This window comes from Urocitellus parryii, chromosome 3, assembly GCF_045843805.1.
Source record: "Urocitellus parryii isolate mUroPar1 chromosome 3, mUroPar1.hap1, whole genome shotgun sequence".
Taxonomy (NCBI): domain Eukaryota; kingdom Metazoa; phylum Chordata; class Mammalia; order Rodentia; family Sciuridae; genus Urocitellus; species Urocitellus parryii.
In genome coordinates, this window is record NC_135533.1 from 4,114,947 (window position 1) to 4,137,024 (window position 22,078).

The 22,078-nt window shown below is 38.6% G+C and overlaps 1 protein-coding gene across 5 annotated transcripts in view; it reads right to left on the reverse strand.

The window, feature by feature from the left end:
• The window catches only part of Lmbr1 (limb development membrane protein 1), a 161,303-nt gene that overhangs the window by 118,395 nt on the left and 20,830 nt on the right, over positions 1 to 22,078 (reverse strand). For 4 of the 5 annotated variants that reach the window (XM_026380352.2, XM_026380353.2, XM_026380354.2 and 1 more), the window contains exons 2-3: positions 7,288 to 7,360; positions 5,393 to 5,432 (exon numbers count right to left, since the gene is read on the reverse strand). In XM_026380352.2, coding sequence (XP_026236137.1) covers positions 5,393 to 5,432; positions 7,288 to 7,360 — 113 coding nt within the window. Of the gene's footprint in view, positions 1 to 5,392; positions 5,433 to 7,287; positions 7,361 to 22,078 lie in introns of those variants that run through there. The other variant, XM_077795904.1, reaches the window with a different exon arrangement.

Here is a 22,078-nt window from a genome sequence, read left to right on the forward strand (position 1 = left end):
AAGGGCAAAATAGAGAAGAGCTGTTTCCTTCAAGGCAGCTAGAAGCAGACAGAGTGAGCCAGAGAAAAGAAGGAGCCAGGAACAAATAGAGTCCCCTGGGGCATGTCCCCAGCAACTTACTTCCTCCAAATGTACCCAACCTGACCAAGACTTTTGACCACCTCCCATAGTCCACTCAAATTATTTATCCATCAAATGGAGTAACCCACTGATAAGGTTACAGCCCTCATTATCCACTCACTTCCCCAAAGCCCCACCTCTGGACATTGCTGCCGTAGAAATCAAGTCTTCAACACACAAGCTGCTAGTGGACATTCCATATCTAAACCCTAACCCCACAGTAGTGAAAAAGTTCTCCTTACAATCAAATCTATCAGATACTTTTAAGTTGCAATCTGAACCTGACCTTGCATGATATTTCAAGTTGATGAGCACTATTTCCATCCTAAGTCTTTGTCTAGCTAATCGGTAAATATATGCTGCATGAATTAGGCTCCCTCATCCCTCACTCTACATCAGTGGTTCTTTAACCAGTGATTGTCAGAATAATCATGTTATTCTGAGCAGCAGTACTATCAGCACCACAGAAGGCGTACCCAGCTCTAGCATCAGGACCCCCAAGGAGTAATGAGAAGCATCATCTGGACCACCATGAGGCTTTTTTAAACACATATCCCAGAGTATCTGACTCAGTGAGTTTTTTGGTAACACTCATTCACCAGAAAGATATATATGTTTAAAGTTCTGTGCTAGGACTGTTCTAGGCATGTTACAACAATGAACAAAACAACCATTCTTGCCCTCATGAGCTTAGAATCCAGTTGGGAAAGTCAGATAATAAACAATAAAACAGTAAATGTGAAATTGTATAACATTAAAATCATAAATGCTACAGAAACATAATGCAAGGCACGGAGGACTAGAAACTGAAAGGAAGACAGACGAGTTTCAGTATTAAGTATGGCCGTCAGTGTAGACTTCACTGAAAAGCAAAGATTTAGATGGATGTGGTAGGGCACACCTGTAATTCCAGCAGCTCTGGAGGCTGAGGCAGAAGGGTTTTAAGTTCAAAGCCAATCTCATCTATTTAGCAAGGCCCCAAGCCAAGTTAGCAAGATTCTGTCACAAAATAAAAAATAAATAGACTTGGGATGGGGCTCAGTGGTAAAGTACCCCTGAATTCAATTCCTGTTGAAAGAAAAGAAAAGAAAAGGCAGGCTGGCTGTCTGAAATTTAGGGGGAAGGTAAGGCAAAGCAAAACAAAATGGAAGGGGTGAAAGCTCAGTGGGACAGCTGACAACAAAAGCACTCTAGGAAGACAAAACAGGTCTGAAAGCCCTAAGCCGGGCGTGGCCAGCCTTTTAAGGAAAGCACAAGATATGGCTGCCTTTCAGCTATGAGAAGGGCAAGAGGGCCATGGAGGAATGTCTTGGGCCAGGTGAGCACTTTGGCTCGCACTCTGAGTGGGCAGGAGTGGCTACTCCAGAACTCTGAGCAGAAGGGGGCATGATCTGGCTAATGTTCTGACCAGAAGCTAGGACAGAAGAAGGAGACTCACTGGAAAGCTCCTGACGCAGATATGGCAGCAATAAAGACAGTAAGATGGGCAGTGTGGTCCTGAAGACAGAACAGATAGATGCCTAATATGGAGAGGAGGACAGGGAGAGGCATCAGGGTGACTCTGGGGCTTTGGGCCTGAACTGAAAGGGTGGAGCTGACAGTACCTCAGATGCAGAAGGCTACAAAGCACAGCAGGCTGAAGGGGAAATGAGGATTCCGTTGTGGATACGTGGAGTTTGACAGGACTATCACAGAAGTGTCCACGCTTCTTTCAATAGCTACGAGTAGCTGGGAATTGCTGTCTGCCCTTCTACCAACACTGCTGTCTATGATCACTGGCCAAAGTGGTGTCCGCCAGGGTTCTCCACCATAAAGTTACTCTTTCCTTTAATTAGTATTCTGCGTAAGGTTAGTTCTTCTTGTTGAAACTTTCAATTTAATTCACTTAGTGATTTCTGTATGGACTCAAAACCATTCTACTATACTCAATGGATTAGGATCCATTACAATGATTCACGCTGTTGCCTGAATTGCCTTTAACTTGGTATGAGAACCCTGAAGGAGGATTCTGCCTCCTTCAACATATGCCCATCACTCTCTGGATACTTGCTTGATTCTTTACAATAAGATGTATAAAATTAGGGGCTGGGATTGTGGCCCAGCACATGAAAGGCCCTGGGTTCGATCCTCAGCACCACATTAATTAATTAATTCATTCATTCATTAGTTAAAGGTATTATGTCCAACTACAACTAAAAAATAAATATTAAAAAAAAAAAGATGTACAAAATTAGCCTGGGCCTTTCCTGACCCCAGCCTGCAACCCAACCTCTCTCCAAAAGCACTGTTCTGCTCAGTAGGCGCCGTCTCTGGGCATGCTGGAAATGCTCACTGATGCTGGGAAAGGCACTTCCAGGCGCCTCAGAGGGCAGACAGAGCTGAGAGGTGCAGCATGTGCTGAGCACACACATGTGCACACAAAGACCCATATTTATTTCTATATTTAGTTCTAAACTCTCTAGATGCTGGAAACCATGAAATTACGCTGATACCTCCAATTCCAAGGCAACAACTTGGTAATTTGTTTCCATTTTTTCCTTTTCCTCTTATTGTTCTTGGTTCGTCCCATTATCTTTACAGAATCAGGCTTTGCCATCACAAATAACCAATCTCCTATCACGCTATCCCCAACCTGTACAGACAAGCACTCTCCTATTTATGGAGCTCCCCACTCTAGACTGTCTGCCATACAGACACCCTCCTTCCCCCTTGAATCATTCCACCACCCCAGCCAGACTCCCACAAGCACAGACACCATCCTCAGCCTGTAGGGACCCCCTTCTCAGAAGCTCTCTTTACCTATGCAGCTGACCTCACCGGCCAGGCTCCAACACACACACACACACATGCCAGACTTCCCTCCAGCACAGACATCCTCCTTTTCCTGCCCAGGCTCACAGCCAGCAAAAGCAGTCTCACCTATTTTTTTAATTTTTTGCTTGATAGTTGGATCAACTATTAATTCAAATCAAATTAAATACCTAGTTGAGAAGAGTTCTCAAAAATGCACTGAGTTACAAAGGGCAGAGGAAGTTAATTTAGGATTTTGAGTACACAGAAACAGAGCATGGAATAAAGGCATATCAGGAATAGAAGAGAAACCAAAGGTGGCCTCTAAAAGGGTCAAAAAAGCCAATAAGAGGCTTAGTCAGCCGTGAAAAGCCCTCTCGCGTGGACAGAATGGTGTCACCCTCACCTGTGCTCTACACCGTGTCTCAACTCCTTTTTTGTCCTAGTTAAGCTTCCTGTTCTTCTCTACCTTGCTCACAACTGCTTTCAGGGAGAGGAGGGAAGGCAAGGGAAAAGGGAGACGAGACGGGAAAAGGGGATCCCACCTGCTACACCACAAGCAACCTTTATTGTTGTTGTTGTTTTGCCGATGTTATTTAATTCACATCCTACAAAGGAAATGAAAGCCCTCCTTTACAAATAGAGAAAGCCAATCTTTGCTTCTCCATCTCTTCTGGATGCAAGTTAATTTGGGGTGCAAACTATGAACGCATACCAGCCTCACTCTCTGGTTTTCGTTTTCACTCTTATCACCAATGCAGGGGAAGGGAGTTGACCAGACAACACTCATCCTCTCCGGTGACTCTCTCCAGGCTTCCCCCTCCTAACTCTGTTGTAACTGCAAACCCATCCACCTTTAGGAACAGGATACAGCACAAACCTCGACACAGAAACTACTTAGTGGGAAAGCCCCACCTACTGTCATGCTGTGCAGCTGCCCCGCTGGAGCAGAGGAAGGAAGTAAAGCCTACTAGTGGACAGTTTCACAAGAAAACAGGACACAGTTGCATCCTCATTAAACACACTTTTACAGATAAAGGGCAAAGTGATATGCTCTGTTAAGTTTATAAATTATTAATTTCAAAGTGCATTTAAGTACATTTACCACCAAAGTTGTGCAGACTAAATGATGAAGAGAAAGGCCCATACTTCACTTACCCTTCACACCTAGAGGATTTCACATGGAGGAAGATCTGCCCTTTACTCAGTCTGTGATTCATGACTGTTTTTTAGATGTAGTGAAGTGAATTGTAGTTTTACAGAAGCATTAATTTAGATAAAAATTTTGACAAATATCACAATGTTAGTAATAAAATTAAGACCCCCCCTAACCCTGTAAATTTAAAACATCAAGCTTAGGGCCTAAATTGGAGCCTAAGGAAAGAATCTCTACAGTGAAATTGCAATTATTTTTGTTTCTTATCCAACTTTCCTAGGACACTTGAAATAATTTAAATTGCCAAATCTAGTAAGGCAGAATCCATTTATATTCATTTTTCAATTATGAATCAAATCTGGCCTATTCAAGTCATTTGTTAGCTAAAACAACTCTTTCATTGAGGTGAAATTCACACTATATGAAATCCACACTGCAAGACCTATTAGTCCTTCATCTCTTTTTATGGCTGAATACTGTTCTGTAGCATGTGACTACATGTTAGTATACGTGTATCAACGTATTGGAAGCACAGGTAATCTCTTTCCCTCTTCCCCTTTTCTTGCCCTCTCACCTCTCCCCTTATCAAAGATGCATAATCTGATAGTAGTCATGAAGAGACATCAGACAAAACCAAATAAGTGACCAGTACTCTTCAAAAGCATCAAGATCAGGAAACCTAAGGAAATGCTAACCAGGACTGTAATCTGAGGAAGACTAAAGGGACAAGATGATTAAATGCAATGTGTGGTTCTGAAGTGGCTCTTTTTGCTATGATGAACAATCAAGGCCCACCTCCCTGTCACAGAAGGTGCCCACTCCACTAACCAGAAAACATCTGTTCCCTGTTTCAAGATAGTCACAGTCTTTCCCACAGACAATTCAAACAGCTGGAGTTTTCTTTCTTAAACCCAGCAGTTTCTCCAAACTTAAGTCCATTTTCTCATTAAACCTTGTGAAGATAAAATCTGGCATCTCCTTAAATAAGCAAATTTTAAAACTGCTTACATATATTTGCTTAAATGTGCTTTTCAAAGGTAGGATTAATATTGAGAAAGGTGGGCTGGGGTTGTGACTCGGTGGTAGAATGCTTGCCTAGCACTTATAAGGCACTAGGTTTGATCCTCAGCACCCCACAAAAAAATGAATAAATAAATGAAGGTATTATGTCCATCTACAACTAAAAAGAATTTTTAAAATATATTGATAAAGGTGTTATAATACTTCAGGTAATTTTTTCTCTGTATTTTTGTCCAAAAATCAGAATTATTTCCAGAATTTGACTTCAGAAATAGAAACAGAATAACTGAATTTTAGAATACATACGAAATCCTGTTGACTATGGCATCTTCATCTTCTTGTTCATCTGCAAAAATGTTTAAAGTATTAATATCCTTTTTCTACAAAATGTTTCACTAATTTACTTAAAAATGTAACAAAAACATAAACTTGAAAAAACAATTACTAAATAGAAATAAAGACTTTCAAAGAGTATTGTGTTTATTTCATCAAAGATCCAAATTTAATTCAGGCAGGATGGCATACAATTAGAGAAGGCAGTGGTATTTTTTAAAATCCTGATTGCATATGTAAATTTAAATTTCCCAAATATTTTCTCTTCAAGAAAATAAAAGTTAGTAGTACCTGAGGGCCAGTATGAAACATACTGTCAAAGAATATTAAGTGAAATAGCTAATGAATTAAATTTTCTGGCTGATAACAGTACACTAAAGTTTTCACTATAAAATTAAAACTTATAATCTTAGAACTCGTCAAATTTTCTATAATTTGAGTTTGTCATTAATAATGGCAATGAGATTCTCATTGAGAATGAGACCATCCTAAACTAATTTGGATACCACAGCCTTTTAAAATATCTTTTAAAACCTCAGTGTTGATGGTGTACTTGGGTCTTTCTGTTACTCCAGTGTCCATCCCTAATTCCAGGCTGCTCAAAAGAGCTTTACAACCAAAAGGACCACAATGCAATAGTCACAGTTAGTTTATACACAACCAATCAATCATCAAGTCTTGGGAGGTACTTTAATATACCCATGCCCACTTCAGTTCTATTCCCAACACCTGCTAAATCCAGCGTACCCTAAAAAATAAGTCTCTTAAATCTTCCTTTCTCAGTCTCTTAACTTTCCTTCTTATCACCCCTGATCTCCCCTAAAACAACGTATTTATGTTCACTCACTCACTCACTCCCCCCTCCTTCTGTGCCCATATCTATGAAATTATGCGAAAATATCTTTTAAAACAGCTAAGATACTATCTCGGATTTGCAGATCTTCAAAATTTTGACCAATTACAGAATCTAGGAATACTTCAGTATGTTCAGAGTCAAGTAATACTACTAAAGTAATACACAAGAGAAAGAACTGTTTCCTTATGTCTCTCAAAAGTTTGACGGTTTTTAAATTGATAATATAATATCAAAGAATCCTTAAAACAAGGAATCCTGCTATCAAACAAGGAATCCTGCTATTAGCCCAGCATCACAGGCTGAAAGTATTATGATTCCTAGAAAACAACTAAGATTTGTCAGAAAGCAGCAAGGCAGTTGCTTAGGTATTTGTGAAATTCTGACCTAAAAGTCTGTGAATTTAATTAGCACAAAGTTCACTAGAGGGGGCGGGGGATACTGGGGCTGTAGCTCAATAGTACAGCACTTGCCTAGCATGCAAGAGGACCTGGGTTCAATCCCCAATATCACAACAACAAAGAAAAGATATCGTGGTCCCACTAGCTAGGTAAGGATAATATAAAGTACTAAAAGGATAGTAGATAACTGAATGCCAATAGTATTATGGAGACTATCAATTCTAGAGTACTTCAGAGGAAAAAAAAAAAGATATTCTAGTAGCTGGAAAAGGATAGGTGGGACTGAATTGACTATTCAAAGTCAGAGCCAGTCACAAGGAACCAAATTGCCTCATAAACTCTGGAATTTCCCCAGATACTAAATAGCCCAGCACTATTCTTAGCTGGGCCTAAGAATTGTGATAAACAAGGACTCTGGTCTCCAAAGGTGATCCTAACAGTAATCAAATTCCCTGGAAGGTATTTTTAGTGCTCCAGTTCAACAGGCACTGTTTACTTCAACCATGGGCATATTCAATACATTACCACACTAACAAGTACCCAGAGAGCCCATGTACCACACTGAGACCAGGAGGCACAATAATGAAAGCTTTAACAAAAATATTTGTACTTGCCTGATTTTCTCTTGTACCTTGTGATGATGAAGTAGGAAACGATGTACAGAATGGCAAAAAGAAGAAAACATATCTGAAACAAAACAAATTTAACACATCATTTACATTTTTTTGCCTTTTTCTTAACTAATACAAGATACATCTTTTAGCATTTATAGGGAAAAGGATTTACATTATACAAAAGTAAAATTTTGGGGCTGGGATTGTGGCTCATAGTAGAGTGCTTGCCTAACACGTGAGAGGCCCTGGGTTCGATCCTCAGCACCATATAAAAGAAAGAACAAATAAAATCAAGTTTTTAAAAAAAAAAAAGTAAAAATTTTAGACATTTTGCTAATATAAAGCTTTGATAAAATACTAATTTATGTGACCTCATCAATTAATCCATTTAATACTATTCCAGGGAGTAAAAATCCCAGTGGAGAGTTTTCTTTTCATAACTTGATCAAATGTTTTTCAAAATCATATGGAGGTGTCAAGAACCAGACTATCACCAACAAGTCTAAGAAGCAAAGTCGATGAGAATCCACTACCTTCTAAATATCAAAACACAGGAAAGCTTCAGTGACAAAGTGTGTGCTGGCAACAAGAATTCACAGATGAATGAAATAGATTCTATTATGTAAAAACTTAACATAAATGAGGCATCACAAATCAATGTGGGGAGCGGGGCGTAACTGTTCAATCCAGCAAAGCAAGCCACCAGGCTGCTTGGAGCCTGCCAGACAGGCTAGGTAGAGGCTCCAGGCACAGCTCATAGTGCAAAGGGGAGCCAAGGTGCATCGGCCCATCCCCCCACGCACCCCCCACCAGCAAACTCATCCACACACACAGAGTGGATAAGCTCTGAAGCCCCATTCCACAACCTCAACCTGCAGTTTCCTGACCTGGCACAAAAAAATGAAAGTGGGACAGACTTGAATGAAAGTTGGGACTCAAGAATTCACCAATATTGGGGGCTAGGGATATAGCTCAGTTGGTAGAGTGCTTGCCTTGCATATAAAAGGCCCTGGGTTCAATCCCCAGCACCACACTCACAAAAAAGTATTGGCCAATAGCGTTACTATGTTTCTGAGCCCTAATTAGCATAAATTTCGACCAATAGCATAAGTACATTTCCAAACCCTAATTAACATAAATTTGGACCAATAGAAGAATTAGGAACTGATGGTGAGTCCCTGGGGCCTACTGCTGTAACACTGGAAGGCATGGCCCACCACTGAGAGCTGCAACACTTCCTGGCTGCAGAGATCTGCACCTGAAGCAGACCTCATCCAAAAAAACTCCATCTCACCTGCTAGTGGAAGAAGAAAATTGAGTTTCATCTCAAAACTCTGGTTTCACTATGATCAATGACACCATCTAGAAAATTACACCTCAAAAATGAAGACTATAAACCATGGGTCAGAGTTCTCCAAATACATATGGAAAACTGACAGAATACAACATGGACCTTGAACAAATGAGAGCATCCACGAGCACCCGCACAGTCCGAGGACCTATTTGGAACACCAGCTACTTAGGAGAACATTAACAGAGACACCACCTTCTCCTAGTAATCCTCAGAATACAGGACATGTGTCATAAGGAAAACCAGTTGTTGCTAAAGAAATGTAAACAGAGGGGTCTTCTAGGAAGGAACTGAGAATAAGGGGGAAATGTTCTACAATGTAACAGAAGTCAGAGTAGGGCTTAAAGAAGAATGGAAAGAAGAGTAACTGAGCAGAGAAAAAGTAAATTATATGGTTAAATTCAGTGCGATGAGTTGATATTTGACAGTTGATATAAAAAGAATTAATATTTCTGAGAGGCTGACTAAAATTCCTTCAATCAACAGAAATTTATTGTGTGTTCACTATCAAGTATTCATTTAAGAACTGGGGACACAGCAGTGAACAAAGCTGATGCCCTCATGAAGCTCATAATCCAGTGGGAAAAATAACAAAGTAAATGATAAAGAGTTAAATTGCAGTGTGTCAGATGACAATCCGTATAGACTTGGGGGAACAGACAGTGCCAGCAGCAGTAGGAACATGCCTCACCAAGAAGGTGACATGTGAGGAGAGAGTTGAGAGAGAAGACACGGTAAGTCATGCAGACACCCAGGGGGAAGTGAGTGAGGCAAAGAAAACAGCAATGCCAAGGGTCTCCGGCACCAGTGGCTCCTGTGTGTTCAAACAATGAGGAGAGAGAACTAAGAGAGGTCAAAGAGTAATGGAGGCCCAGTTCGCACAGACCTTTGTAGGAATTTCTGCTTCCTAGACATGGTAACTACTGTGTTGGTCCTGAACCTGAATGACATGGGAATCTATAGTAAGATTCTCAGCAGAGAGTTGTTGTGATGAGATGTACATAATGTAGACGGAGATGCTCTAGTTGTTACATAGAAAATAAGCGAGAAGAGGGCGAGGACAGAAGCAAGAGACCACACAAGAATTTGCCACAGAAATCCAAAAGCAAAGTCACTTAGACCTATACAGTGGAGGCGTTAAGAAGCGATCAAGTCCTAGGTATGTTCTGAAAGCAGACCTGGAAGGACTTGCAGGAACGAACACAAGGTTCTCAGCCTGAGAAACTGGAAAAACTGAGTCAGGAAAGATCACAAGAGGAGTTCTGGGGTGAAACAAGCACTGCTAAATCTGAAATACATATATTCACTCAAGTAGAAAGGCTGAATGAGCAGTTGGATATAAAAATATAATAATCTATACTGTGCAGGGGAAGGAACTAGGTTAGAAACTTAAAAAAAAAAATCAGCAGATGGTATTTCAGTCCTGAGACTAGATAAGATTTCCAACCTAGGAAAAGAAGTCTGGAAACAGAGCCCCTGGAGCTCTCAAACATTTAGGAGGAATCTGCAAAAGCTGACAGAAAAGCATGGGGGGTAGAGGGGTCAACAGGACTAGGCACTGAAAGAGCCACATGAAGGAAAAGGGAATTATCAACAACAGTGTCAAATGTTGCTGACCCACCAAGTAAGATGAGGACTGAGGATTGACAACTGGGTTTAGCACCATGGAGGCTACTGGCGACCTTGACAAGAGTTGTTTTTCTATAGTAATGGAGGCCAACCCTGGACTGGAGTGGGTTCAGAGGAGTTAGAAATGGCAAGGCAAGTAGATAGTTCTTTCGGAGAGTCATTAGGAAGGAAGAAACAGATGTGAAGGGGAATGTGCAGTCAAGAGGCTTTTTACAAAAGATATAGAAGGTGGAATGAATATGCCAGTAGAGAAAAACAACATCAACACAAGACAAAAGAGGAACTGCTAAAGTAATGTGCAAAGTTGAGGGAGTGATATAAAAAAGTTATCCATAGCAAAAAGGAGGAGGAGGAAGAGAAGGAAACGGAATATCTGAGTTTGGTTACAGAGGGGTAGATTGGTGGTAGAAGCAGAAACATCAGGTCTTTGGCTGGCTTCTATTTTCTCAGTACCATGAAATAAAGTTTATCAAATCAGAGTTGTATATGGAGAAAATGAAGGGCGTGGAGGTATATAAATCATGTGAAAGAATAAATGGGAGTTATAGAGAAATATATAGAAACAAGCAGCAAGGGGAGATTAACTGGCCTTTGAAGTTCCTGGCAAGCCCAAGCTAAAACTCTCAGCAAAGCTCACAGCCTGGTGATGTTGTAAAACTGAGAGCCCAATTCTTAGATGCTAAGGCAGGAACGGGCAGAGTCCTTGGGAGACCTGAGAACCTTGATGAATCTAGCAGATATCTTAATGTCTCTTTACATCCAAGCTCAACAAATAGCCTGCACTTACAGATTTTCATCACTCATTCACTCCTTGGACCACTAATTTGACTTTGCACCTGTCAGCCAACTCAATGGGCCCTGGCAGTGATAAGAAACGACCTAATAGTAAATCACTCTTCATAATTTATTTGACCTCTATGCAGCAACATTTCTTCTTCTCTGATTTTTCTCCCAGCTTCCTTCACCAGCTTCCTTTTTCTGCTGCCTGGACACATAACTCTTCTCTGTAATTTCTGGGCTGAGCACCCCTCTACTCTCATTCCACAGCTCTTGCTAGGTAACACCATCTGCTCCCAGTGTTTTGACTTCAACCCTCAGATATCCCTTGACCAGGTTTGATAAGCATTGGCTAGGGCAAGAGCAAGAGAAAGTGAATGAGGGCCTATGAAACCTAAGAAGATTGGGAGAAAAGCGAAACCAAGGACAAGCTGATGGGCAAGAAAAGCAAAGACGTCAATCAACTGACTAAGCTCATAGCAGAGAGGCAGCTGCAATGAAAGCACTTAACCAAGGAATTTGGAAGAGTAGGTTTTGACCCAAGGATGTTTCAGGATATTTTAAATAGTGTTTGAAGGTGGGTGACAGTTTCAAAAATTCCAGGGAGTTCATGAAGAATTGAAAAATGAAAAAAAGATGAAAGGAATAAAAGGAAATCAAGAAGCCAAAATACAAGGAAGGAAACTAATTGAAAACCATTCATTTAGAAGTAGAAGACTATCAAGTACAAGATTATCAAACACAGGGTTAGTCATTTTCAAATAAAAGATACCCACTATGAAAATTAAAATACCACCATGAAAGACTCAGACCAACTCACAGAACTGGCTAGCCACCTGTCTAATGGCAAAGGTAGACCGGGAGCAGACTCTCCTCTAAAAGAGCATGTTCTTCCAGAAAGACAGACCCACAGAGACAAGTAGAATGAAAGCAAACTGTGATGAGGCACCTACTCTCCCTAAGCCCAGTGACAACAAAAGAAAATTCCTAACAAAAAAGGCGGGGGGGGGGGGACGGGACATTCTGGCCTTCTACCACTAAAAGTGAGGCACAGCTGATGTAAGAAGACAGGCTACTGAGTGAGCATCCTGTGGTGCTCTGAAGACACTTGGCTTCTCTCTTCCAGTCAGGGAAGCAGCAGCCAGGCCACTGGAGCTCAGAGGGAATACTGGGTGCCAGCCCTCCAGGGGATAGGAGAGGCACGCCTTTAGATCTGATTATGATCAAGAACAGGCAGGCATCTGAGTGCTGAGTGATGCAATCACAAGTAACTGACACAACTGTATTGTTAAAAATGGTGCTGGGAAAACTAGATATTCATATGTGGAATGATGAAATTAGATCCTTATCTCTTACCCTGCACAAGTCAAGTCAAAGTGGATCAAAGGCTTATGAATTAGACCAGAAACCTTGGAACTGCTGTAGGAGAACATAGGGTCAAGGGTGGCCTTGTAGCCCAGTGGTAGAGCACTTGTGTTAACCCATGTGAGGCACTGTGTTAGATCCTCAGTTCCAAATGAAAAAATAAAGGTATCGTTTCCATCTAGAATTAAAGATATTTAAAAGGAGGAGGAGGAGAGAGGAAGAAGAAAGGAAGAGAGGAAGGAAAGTAGAAAACATAGGGTCAACATTTATCATGTAGGTGCAGGCACCGACTTCCTCAATAAGACCCTAAAGCTCAAGAAATAAAACCAAGAATCAATAAGTGGGATCTCATCAAATTAAAATCTTCTACACAGCAAAGAAAATAATTAAGAGTATAAAGACAAAATGGGAGAAAATCTTTGCCAGGGGATGAACATTCAGAATATACAAGAACTCAAAAAATTTTTTAAAAAACCTAATCAACAAATGGGCAAAAGAACACAACACACATTCTCAAAAAGAAGAAACACCAGTCGACAACAAATATATCAAAAAAAAAAATGTTCAACATCTCTAATTGGGGAAATGCAAATCAAAAGTGAAGTAAGATCTCATCTCAGCCTGAATGACAATTATCAAGAACACAAATAATAAGTGCTGACAAGGTTGCGGGGAAAAAGGTACACTCATAGAAACAAATTGGTTGGACTAGAAATTAATACAACCATTGTGGAAAGTAGTATGGAGATTCCTCAAAAACAAGAACTGGAAAGACCATATGACCCAAATGTCCCACTCTGATATTTATCCAAAAAACTAAAATCAGCATAGTATAGCAATACAGCTACTTTGATATTTATAGTAGCACAATTCACAGTAGCCAAATTATGGAATCAGCCTATATGCCCACCAACAGATGAATGAATGATCAAGAAAATGTGGTATACATACATGCATAGTGGAGTTTTACTCAGCCATAAAGAATAGAATTATGGCATTCACCAGTAAATGATGGAACTAGAGAACATCATGCTAGGTGAAATAAGACAGACTCAGAAAGCCAAAGGTCAAATTTTTTCTCTCATATGTGGAAGCTAGAGCAAAAAAGGGAAAGAAGAGGGGGCAGGATCAGATATCATAATGATATAGGGAAGAAGAGGGGAACAGAAGGAGATGAGGAGAGAGGGAAGGAAATGAGGAGGAACAACCAAGTAGAGGAAATATGGAATGAATTTAACAAAATTCATAAGTATGAATATACATATATCCTTTTTTAAAAAATAGAGCATTGTAATTACATATTCATATTTGGGTTTTTTCTCATTTCTAGAATTTTGAAGCCAGTTATTTTTTACAAATCAGCATTTTCAGGACTAGGAAGTTTGATTAGTATATTTCAGTTTTGTTTTGTTTTGTATTCTTTTATTTTTTTTTACTTTTTCCTTATATTTTTTTTCTCTCACTTATCTGTTTCCCATGATTCTCTCTTTTCTTCTGCTAATATACAATATCTATTGTACTCTTTCATTCTTCCTTTAGTTTTTACTTCTATTTTCTCTCCTTCTCCCTTATAATCATCACACCCTACATCACTTCTCTTCTCTTCCTGTCCACCATTCAAAATTGTAAACCCTTTTGTAAACTTACTGCTGTTACTGTGGGCAATAACTGATCACATCATTTCTGTTCACTGTGAGAATTAACATTGTAGATGTCATAGCAGGAACGATTTTTGTTTCATACTGTATGTTGTTTGCACTGATTCTTGTTACTGTTTGTCTCCCCCTAAATAGTAAGGTACTAGAAATCTTCAGAGACACTGTAAGTCCACAGGGTAGAAACTCAACTGCCTCAGATCCATACTGTTAGATGGGTAGACACACAAACAATACAAAAAAGCAAAGGAATAAATCGCCTCAGTCAAACCAAGATACTGGAGCAACAGAAGCTATTGACACCACAGTAGAAGAAATGTCAGAGAAGGTGTTCAGAATGATCATAATTAAATTGATATGCAAGATAAAGAATGAAGTAAGTCGTGAAGTCAGAGAGAAAATACATGAAGTGAAAGATCAAAGAGAGATTCTGAAAACAAGCAGAAATCCTTGAGAGGATTTCTGATTTATTGACAGAGTCAATAAACCAAATTTAAAATTCAATGGCAAGCATCACCAGCAAACTAGACCACTTGGAAAATAGAGTTTCAGGCAATAAAGACAAAATATATAATCTTGAAAATAAAGTTGGCCATGGAGAAAAATTGTTAAGAGATCATGAACAGAACTCCAAGTAAGTAATGCTCCATGTATGTATAATATGTCAAAATATACTCTACTGTCATGTATATCTAAACAGAACAAATAAAAAGAAAAGAACTTCCAAGAAATTTGGGGTAACATGAAACAACCTATTGGGATAATGAAGGCTCAGAGATACAAACCAAAGGAATGCACAATCTTTTCAATGAAACAGTATCAGGAAATTTCCCAAATCTTAAGAATGAAATGAAAAATCAAATACAGGAAGCTTATAGGACCCCAAATACACAAAACTGCAACAGACCCACATAAGGCAAATTATTATGAAAATGCCTAACATACAGAATAAGAATAGAATTTTAAAGGCTGCCAGAGAAACTGGGCGTGGTGGCGCATACCTGAAATCCCAGCGTCTCAGGAGGTTGAGGCAGGAGTTCAAAGCAAGCCTTAGCAACTTAATGAGGCACTTACCAACTCAGCAACACCCTGTCTCTAAATAAAATACAAAAAAAGGACTGCAGATGTAGCTCACTGGTTAAGTGACCCTGGGTTTAATTGCCAGTACCCCCCCCCAAAAAATAAATAGATTGATAAATAAATGGCAGCTGGAGAAAAATGACAAGTCACATTTAGAGGGAAACCAGTCTGGATCTCAGTTGATTTCTCAACACAGACCCTCAAAGTTAGGAGGTCTTGGAATAATATATACAAAGCTCTGAAAGAAAATGGATGCCAGCCAGGAATACTACACCCTGCAGGATTAAGCTTTAGAACTGATGATGAAATAAAAACCTTCCACGATAAATAGAAGAATTCACAACTAGAAAGGAAAGGGAGGAACACTAGAGTAGTCAATGAAAAGAGAAAATAATTCAAATTAAAACTAGAAACAAATCAAAATGACAGTGAATAAAAATCATTTCTCAATAATAACACTGAATGTAAATGGCCTAAACTCATCAATACAGTGGCGCACACCTATAATCCCAGCAGTTTGGGAGGCTGAGGCAGGAGAATCGCAAGTTCAAAGCCAGCCTCAGCAAAAGTGAGTGCTAAGCAATATAGTGAGACCCTGTGTCTAAATAAAATATAAAAATAGGGCTGGGGATATGGCTCAGTGGTTGAGTGCCTCTGAGTTCAATCCCCAGTACCAAAAAAAAAAAAAAAAAAAAATAGACTGGCCAGGCACAATGGGACACACCTGTAATCCCAGCAGCTTAGGAGGATGAAATAGGAGGATTGTGCATTCAAAGCAGTCTCAGCAAAAGTGAGGTGCTGAGCAACTCAGTGAGACCCTGTCTCTAAATAAAATACAAAACAGTGGTTGAGTGCCCCTGAGTTCAATCCTTGATACAAAAAAAAAAAAAAAAAAAAAACACAGACTGGCAGATTGGATTAAAAACAAGACCCAATAATATGCTGTCTTCAAGAGATTCACCTCATAGGCACATCCATAGACTAAAGGTAAAAAGATTAAAAAAAAAAAAAAATATCATTCACATGGATCTCATAAACAAGCAGGGGTTTCCATCCTCATATCAGATAAAGTGAACTTCAAGCCAAAGTTAATCAGAAGGGACAAAGAAGGTCATTTTATACTGCTTAAGCAAATTATATATCAGCAAGACATAACAATCATAAATATTTATGCCTAAACAATGGAGTACATGCATACATACATCAAATAAACCCTCTCAATTTTAAGAATCAAGGAGATCACAACAAAATAATAATGGGTGAATTTTACATACCCCTCTCATCACTGGATAGATCATCCAAACAAAAACTATATAAAGAAGCTATAAAACTAAAAAATACGATTAATAATTTAGACTTAACAGACATATATAGAATATTTCATTCTTCAATGACTGAATACAGCAGCACATGGATCCTTATCTAAAATAGACCATATCTTAGGCCACAAAACAACTCTTTGCAAATACAAAATAAAAGATAATACCTTGTATTCTATCTGATCATAATGGAACAAAATTAGAAAATCAATGATAAAATAAAAAATAGAAGCCTCTTTACCACCTTGAGACTAAGTTATATGATATTAAATGATCAATGGAGGTGCTGGGGCTGTAGCTCAGTGGCAGAGCACTTGCCTAGCATGTGTGAGGCACTGGGTTCAATCCTTAGCCCCACATAAAAATAAACAAATAAAATAAAGGTATGCTGTCCATGTAGAACTACAAAAAAAATTTTTAAGGATAGAAAGAAATCAGGGATGAAATTTTAAAAAAAACTTCAGCAGTAAATGAGAATATCAACACAACATATCAAAATTTCTGGGACACTATGAAGATGGTTCTAAGAAGAAAGTTCATTGCATTGAGTTCATTCATCAGAAGAATAGAAAGTCACCAAATAAATAACCTAACATTACATCTCAAAGCCCTAGAAAAAGAAGAACAAATCAATACCAAAAGCAACAGAAGACAAGAAATAATTAAAATCAGAGCCAAAATCAATGAAATTTTTTAAAATTTTCAAAAAAAAAATCAACAGAACAAAATACTGGATCTTTGAAAAATAAATAAAACAGATAAACCCTTAGCCAAGCTAACAAAGAGAAAAAACTCAAATTACTAAAATTCATCATAAAAAAGGAATATCACCATAGACACTACTGAAATACAAGACGAAAATCAAAAACTATTTTGAAAATTTATACTTCAATAAAATAGAAAATCTTGAAGATATCAACAAATATCTAAAGTCATATGACCTACCCAAACTGAGGACATGCCTCAACATTGTAAAAGCTATCCATGCTAAACCCGAGGCCAACATGATTCTAAATGGAGAAAAACTGAAAGCATTCCCTCTAAAAACTGGGACAAGACAGGGATGCCCTCTTTCATCACTTCTATTCAACACAGTTCTTTAATCTCTAGCCCTAGCAATTGGGCAAAAAAAAAAGAAATTAAAGGGATACAAATTGGAAAACAGCTCAAAGTATCCCTATTTGACGACCACATGATTTCTGTATGTAGAAGACCCAAAAAACTCCACCAGAAAACTTCTAGAACTCATAGATAAATTCAGCAAAGTAGCAGAATACACAATTAACATCCATAGATCAATTGCATTCCTGTACACCAATGATGAATCAACTGAAAGAGAAATTAGAAAAATTATTCCATTCACAATCACCTCAAAAAATAAAAAAAAAATACTTCGCAATCAATCTAACAAAAGAGGTGAAAGACCTCTACAATGAAAACTACAGAATACTAAAGAAAGAATTGAAGACGACCTTAAAAAATGGAAAGATCTCCCATGTTCTTGGATAGGCAGAATTAATATTGTCAAAATGGCCATACTTACCAAAAGTACTACACATATTTAATGCAATTCCTATTACAATTCCACTGACATTCTTCATGAAAATAGAAAAGGTAGTCATGAGATTCATTTGGAAAAAGTAAGAGGCCCAGATAGCCAAAGCAATCCTTAGAAGAAAAGCAAAGCAAGAGGCATCACACACCAGACTTTAATTTATACTACAGAGCTACAGTAACAAAAACAGCATGGTACTGGCACCAAAACTGGCATAAAGACTAGTGGAATAAAAGACACAGAGACGAACCCATATAAATACAGTTAGTTTCATATTAGACAAAGGCACCAAAAACATACATTGAATAAAGGACAGCTTCTTCAAAAAATGGTGCTGGAAAAATGTATATGTAGTAGAATGAAATGAGGCTCCCATCTCTCACCCAATTCAAAGTGGCTCAAGGACCAAGGCGTTACACTAGAGACCCTGCACCTACTAGAAGAAAATGTAGGCCCAAATCTCCATCATGTTAGCTTAGGAACCAACTTCCTCAACAAGACTCCTCAAATGCAAGAAGTAAAATCCAGAATGAATAAATGGGATGGAATCAAACTAAAAAGCTTCTTCACAGCAAAGCAAACAATCAAGAATTTTAAGAGAGAGCCTACAGAATGGGAGAAAATCTTTACATGCACCTCAGAGCATTAATCTCCAGGATATATAAAGAACTCAAAAAACTTAACACCAAAAACACAAATAACCCAATCAATAAATGGGCAAAGGAACTGAACACACATTTCACAGAAGAAATATAATCAACAAATATATATGGAAAAAAATGTTCAACATCTCTAGCAATTAGAGAAATGCAAATTAAAACAACACTGAGATTCAATCTCACTCCAGTCAGAATGGCAATCATCAAGAATACAAGCAACAATAAATGTTGATGAGGATGTGGGGGAAAAGGTACACTGGTACATTGCTGATGGGATTGCAAATTGGTGCAACCACCATAGAAAGCAATATGGAGATTCCTGAGAAAACGTGGAATGGAACCACCATTTAACCCAGTCATCCCACTCCTAAGTTTATACCCAAAAGACTTAAAATCAGCACACTACAGTGACATAGCCTCATCAATGCTTATATCAGTTCAATTCACAACAGGTAAGCTATGCAACCAACCTAGGTGCCCTTTAACAGATGAATGGATAAAGAAAATGTAGTATATATACACAATAGAATATTACTCAACCATAAAGAAGGATGAAATCATGGCATTTGCTGGTAAATGGATGGACTTGGAGACTATCATGCTAAGTGAAATAAGCAATCCCCCAAAAACCAAAGGCCAAATGTTCTCTCTGATATGCAGATGCTAGCACACAATAAGAAGGGAGTAGAAAAGTTTTGGAGTAGAAAAGTTCACTGGATTAGGCAAAGGGGAATTAAGGGAAGGGACTGGGATGGGAATAGGAAAGGCAACAGAATGAGTCAGACATAACTTTCCTATGATCATATTCAGTACCAATAAACTCCACATCATGCACAACCGCAAGAATGGGAGCCTAATTAGAATAAGTTATGCTCCATATATGTATGATGTCAAAATACACTCTGCTGCCATGTACCTGTACAAAGAATAAATAAATAAATAAAACTAATTTATGATTTTTTTTAAATTATCAGATATTAAGCCAAGGAATACAATGGTTGGATTTTTTTATTTCTCTCCCCCCCTCTCTCCCTCTCTCTCTCTCTCTCTCTCTCTCTCTCTCTATATATATATATATATATATATATATATATATCCAAATCTCTCTCCCCCCCCTTTCTCTCTCAGACAAAGCTGAATTTAAGAAAAAAATGTACAAAGCAAGACAAAGTACAGCACTTCAGGAAAAAATAGTATAACCCACAATGAAGAAAGAACCATCATAAATCTTCCTATACCAAAAAAACACAGCACCAAAACACTTTTAAAAACTGGACATAAAAAGATAAATAAAATATTATACTAGCTAAGAGACTGTGATTGATCATGAAAGAAATAAGCCTAAATCAAATAAATAATAATAAATGTGAATTTTAAAACATAATAATACTAGAGGGGAATCTCAATAAATATCTAAATACATAAATAACATTATACTTAATGATGAGAAACTCAAAGCTTTTCCATTAAGATCAGGAACAGGGCAAGGTATCCATTCTCACCAACCTTTCTCAACATTATACTGATTTCTGTGTTAGTCACCATTGTGTTGTTGTGACTAAAATACCTGAAAAGAATAAGTGAGAGAAGGGAAACTTATTCTGGTTCACAGTTCCAAGGTGTGGTTCATGGCCAGCCCAGGCCACTGCTCTGTGCCCAAGGTGAGGCAAAACCTCACAGCAGAAGTGTATGGTAAAGAAGCAATGCCCCATTCATGGCAGCCAGGAAGCAGAGAGCAACAGGAAGGAGCCACAAGGAAGATGAACATTTCCAGGGTACACACCCCAGCGATCCACCTCCTCCAGCCACACCCCACTTGCCTACAGTCAGTCCAATCAAACTAGGATGAACCGATCAGATTGCAGCTCTCATATCTATTCATTTCACCTCTGAATATTCCTGCATTAACACAGGAGTTTTTGAGGGGCACCTCATATCCAAACCATAACATATGGAGAATACTAGTTAATGCAATAAGACCAGAAAGAAAATGAGAGATATATAGGATCTGAAGGAAGAGATAACCTGTCTGCTCACAGATGAAAGAAAAAATCTGAACAAATCAACAAAAATAACTAGAACTAAGTAAGCAATTATAACAAAGCTGCAGGTCACAAGGTTAATATACTAAAGTCAATTGCTTTTCTATATACCAACAATGAACAAGTGGATTTTGAAAGTAAAAACACAATACCATTTACATTAACACTTCAAAAAAATACATAATACTCAAGTATAAATCAAACAATATGTACAAAAACTACATAATACTAGAAAACTGAAGAAATCAAAAAATAATTTAATTAATGGAGAGATATCCTCTGTTCCCAGATAGACTCAATATTCTCAAATTTTCAGTTCTTTCTAACTTGATCTCCAGATTCAATGTAATCCCAACCAAAAATCTCAGCATATTACTTTGCAGATACTAATTCATCCTGAAATTTATATAAGGCAAAAAGATCCAGAATAGTCAGCACAATATTAAAGAAAAAGAATGAAGTCAGAGAACTGGCATCATAAAGTTTCAAGACAGTCTATAAAGCTATAGGAATCAAAGCAGTATGGTATTGGTAAAGAATAGACAAATATGGGTCAATAGAACAGAGCTGAGATCTCAGATATATACTCACATAAATAATTCTTTGACAAAAGAGGAAAGGCAATACAATAAAGTACTGTTCTTTTCAACAAACAAGGCCAGAATAGAAATCCATGAGAAAAATATGAATATAGACTTATATACTTCACAAAAGTTAACTCAAAGTGGATCACACATCTGAATGTAAAACACAACGGCCCTAAAACACTGACAAGTACCCTACCCCACTACCAGGCAAACTGTGCCAGACTCACCTAAGCCCAATATGGTGCCCCACCACCACTGTATAGTCCTCAGAAACTGACAGCACCACACCTCACCTATGTGGGCCTGCCAAAGCAGCCCTTCCTGACACAACCCACAGAAACTCATGGCAAGTCCCACAGCCAAAGCCAGGTGCACCAGGCCCTGAGCCACTAGCAAACCTGCCCGTATAAGAACACCACTTACCTGAGCTAGGATTGTAGCTCAGTGATAGAACACTTGCCTAGCATATAAAGGCTGTGGGTTCAAGTCTCAGCACCACAATAAGAAGAAAAATAGAAAGAAAGCCAGCTGGTGCGATCCTCTAATCGCCAATGTTGACTACAGCTGAAGAAGTTACAGGACAATTCACTGAAGCATCCACCCAAACCAAACCCAGCACAGCCTATCCAACTGGTCTCCATAAGAAAGTCTTCTTTTTTTTTTTTTTAAGAGAGAGGGAGAGAGGGGGAGGGAGGAAGGGAGGGAGGGAGGGAGGGAGGGAGAGAGAGAGAGAGAGAATTTTAATATTTATTTTTTAGTTATCGGTGGACAG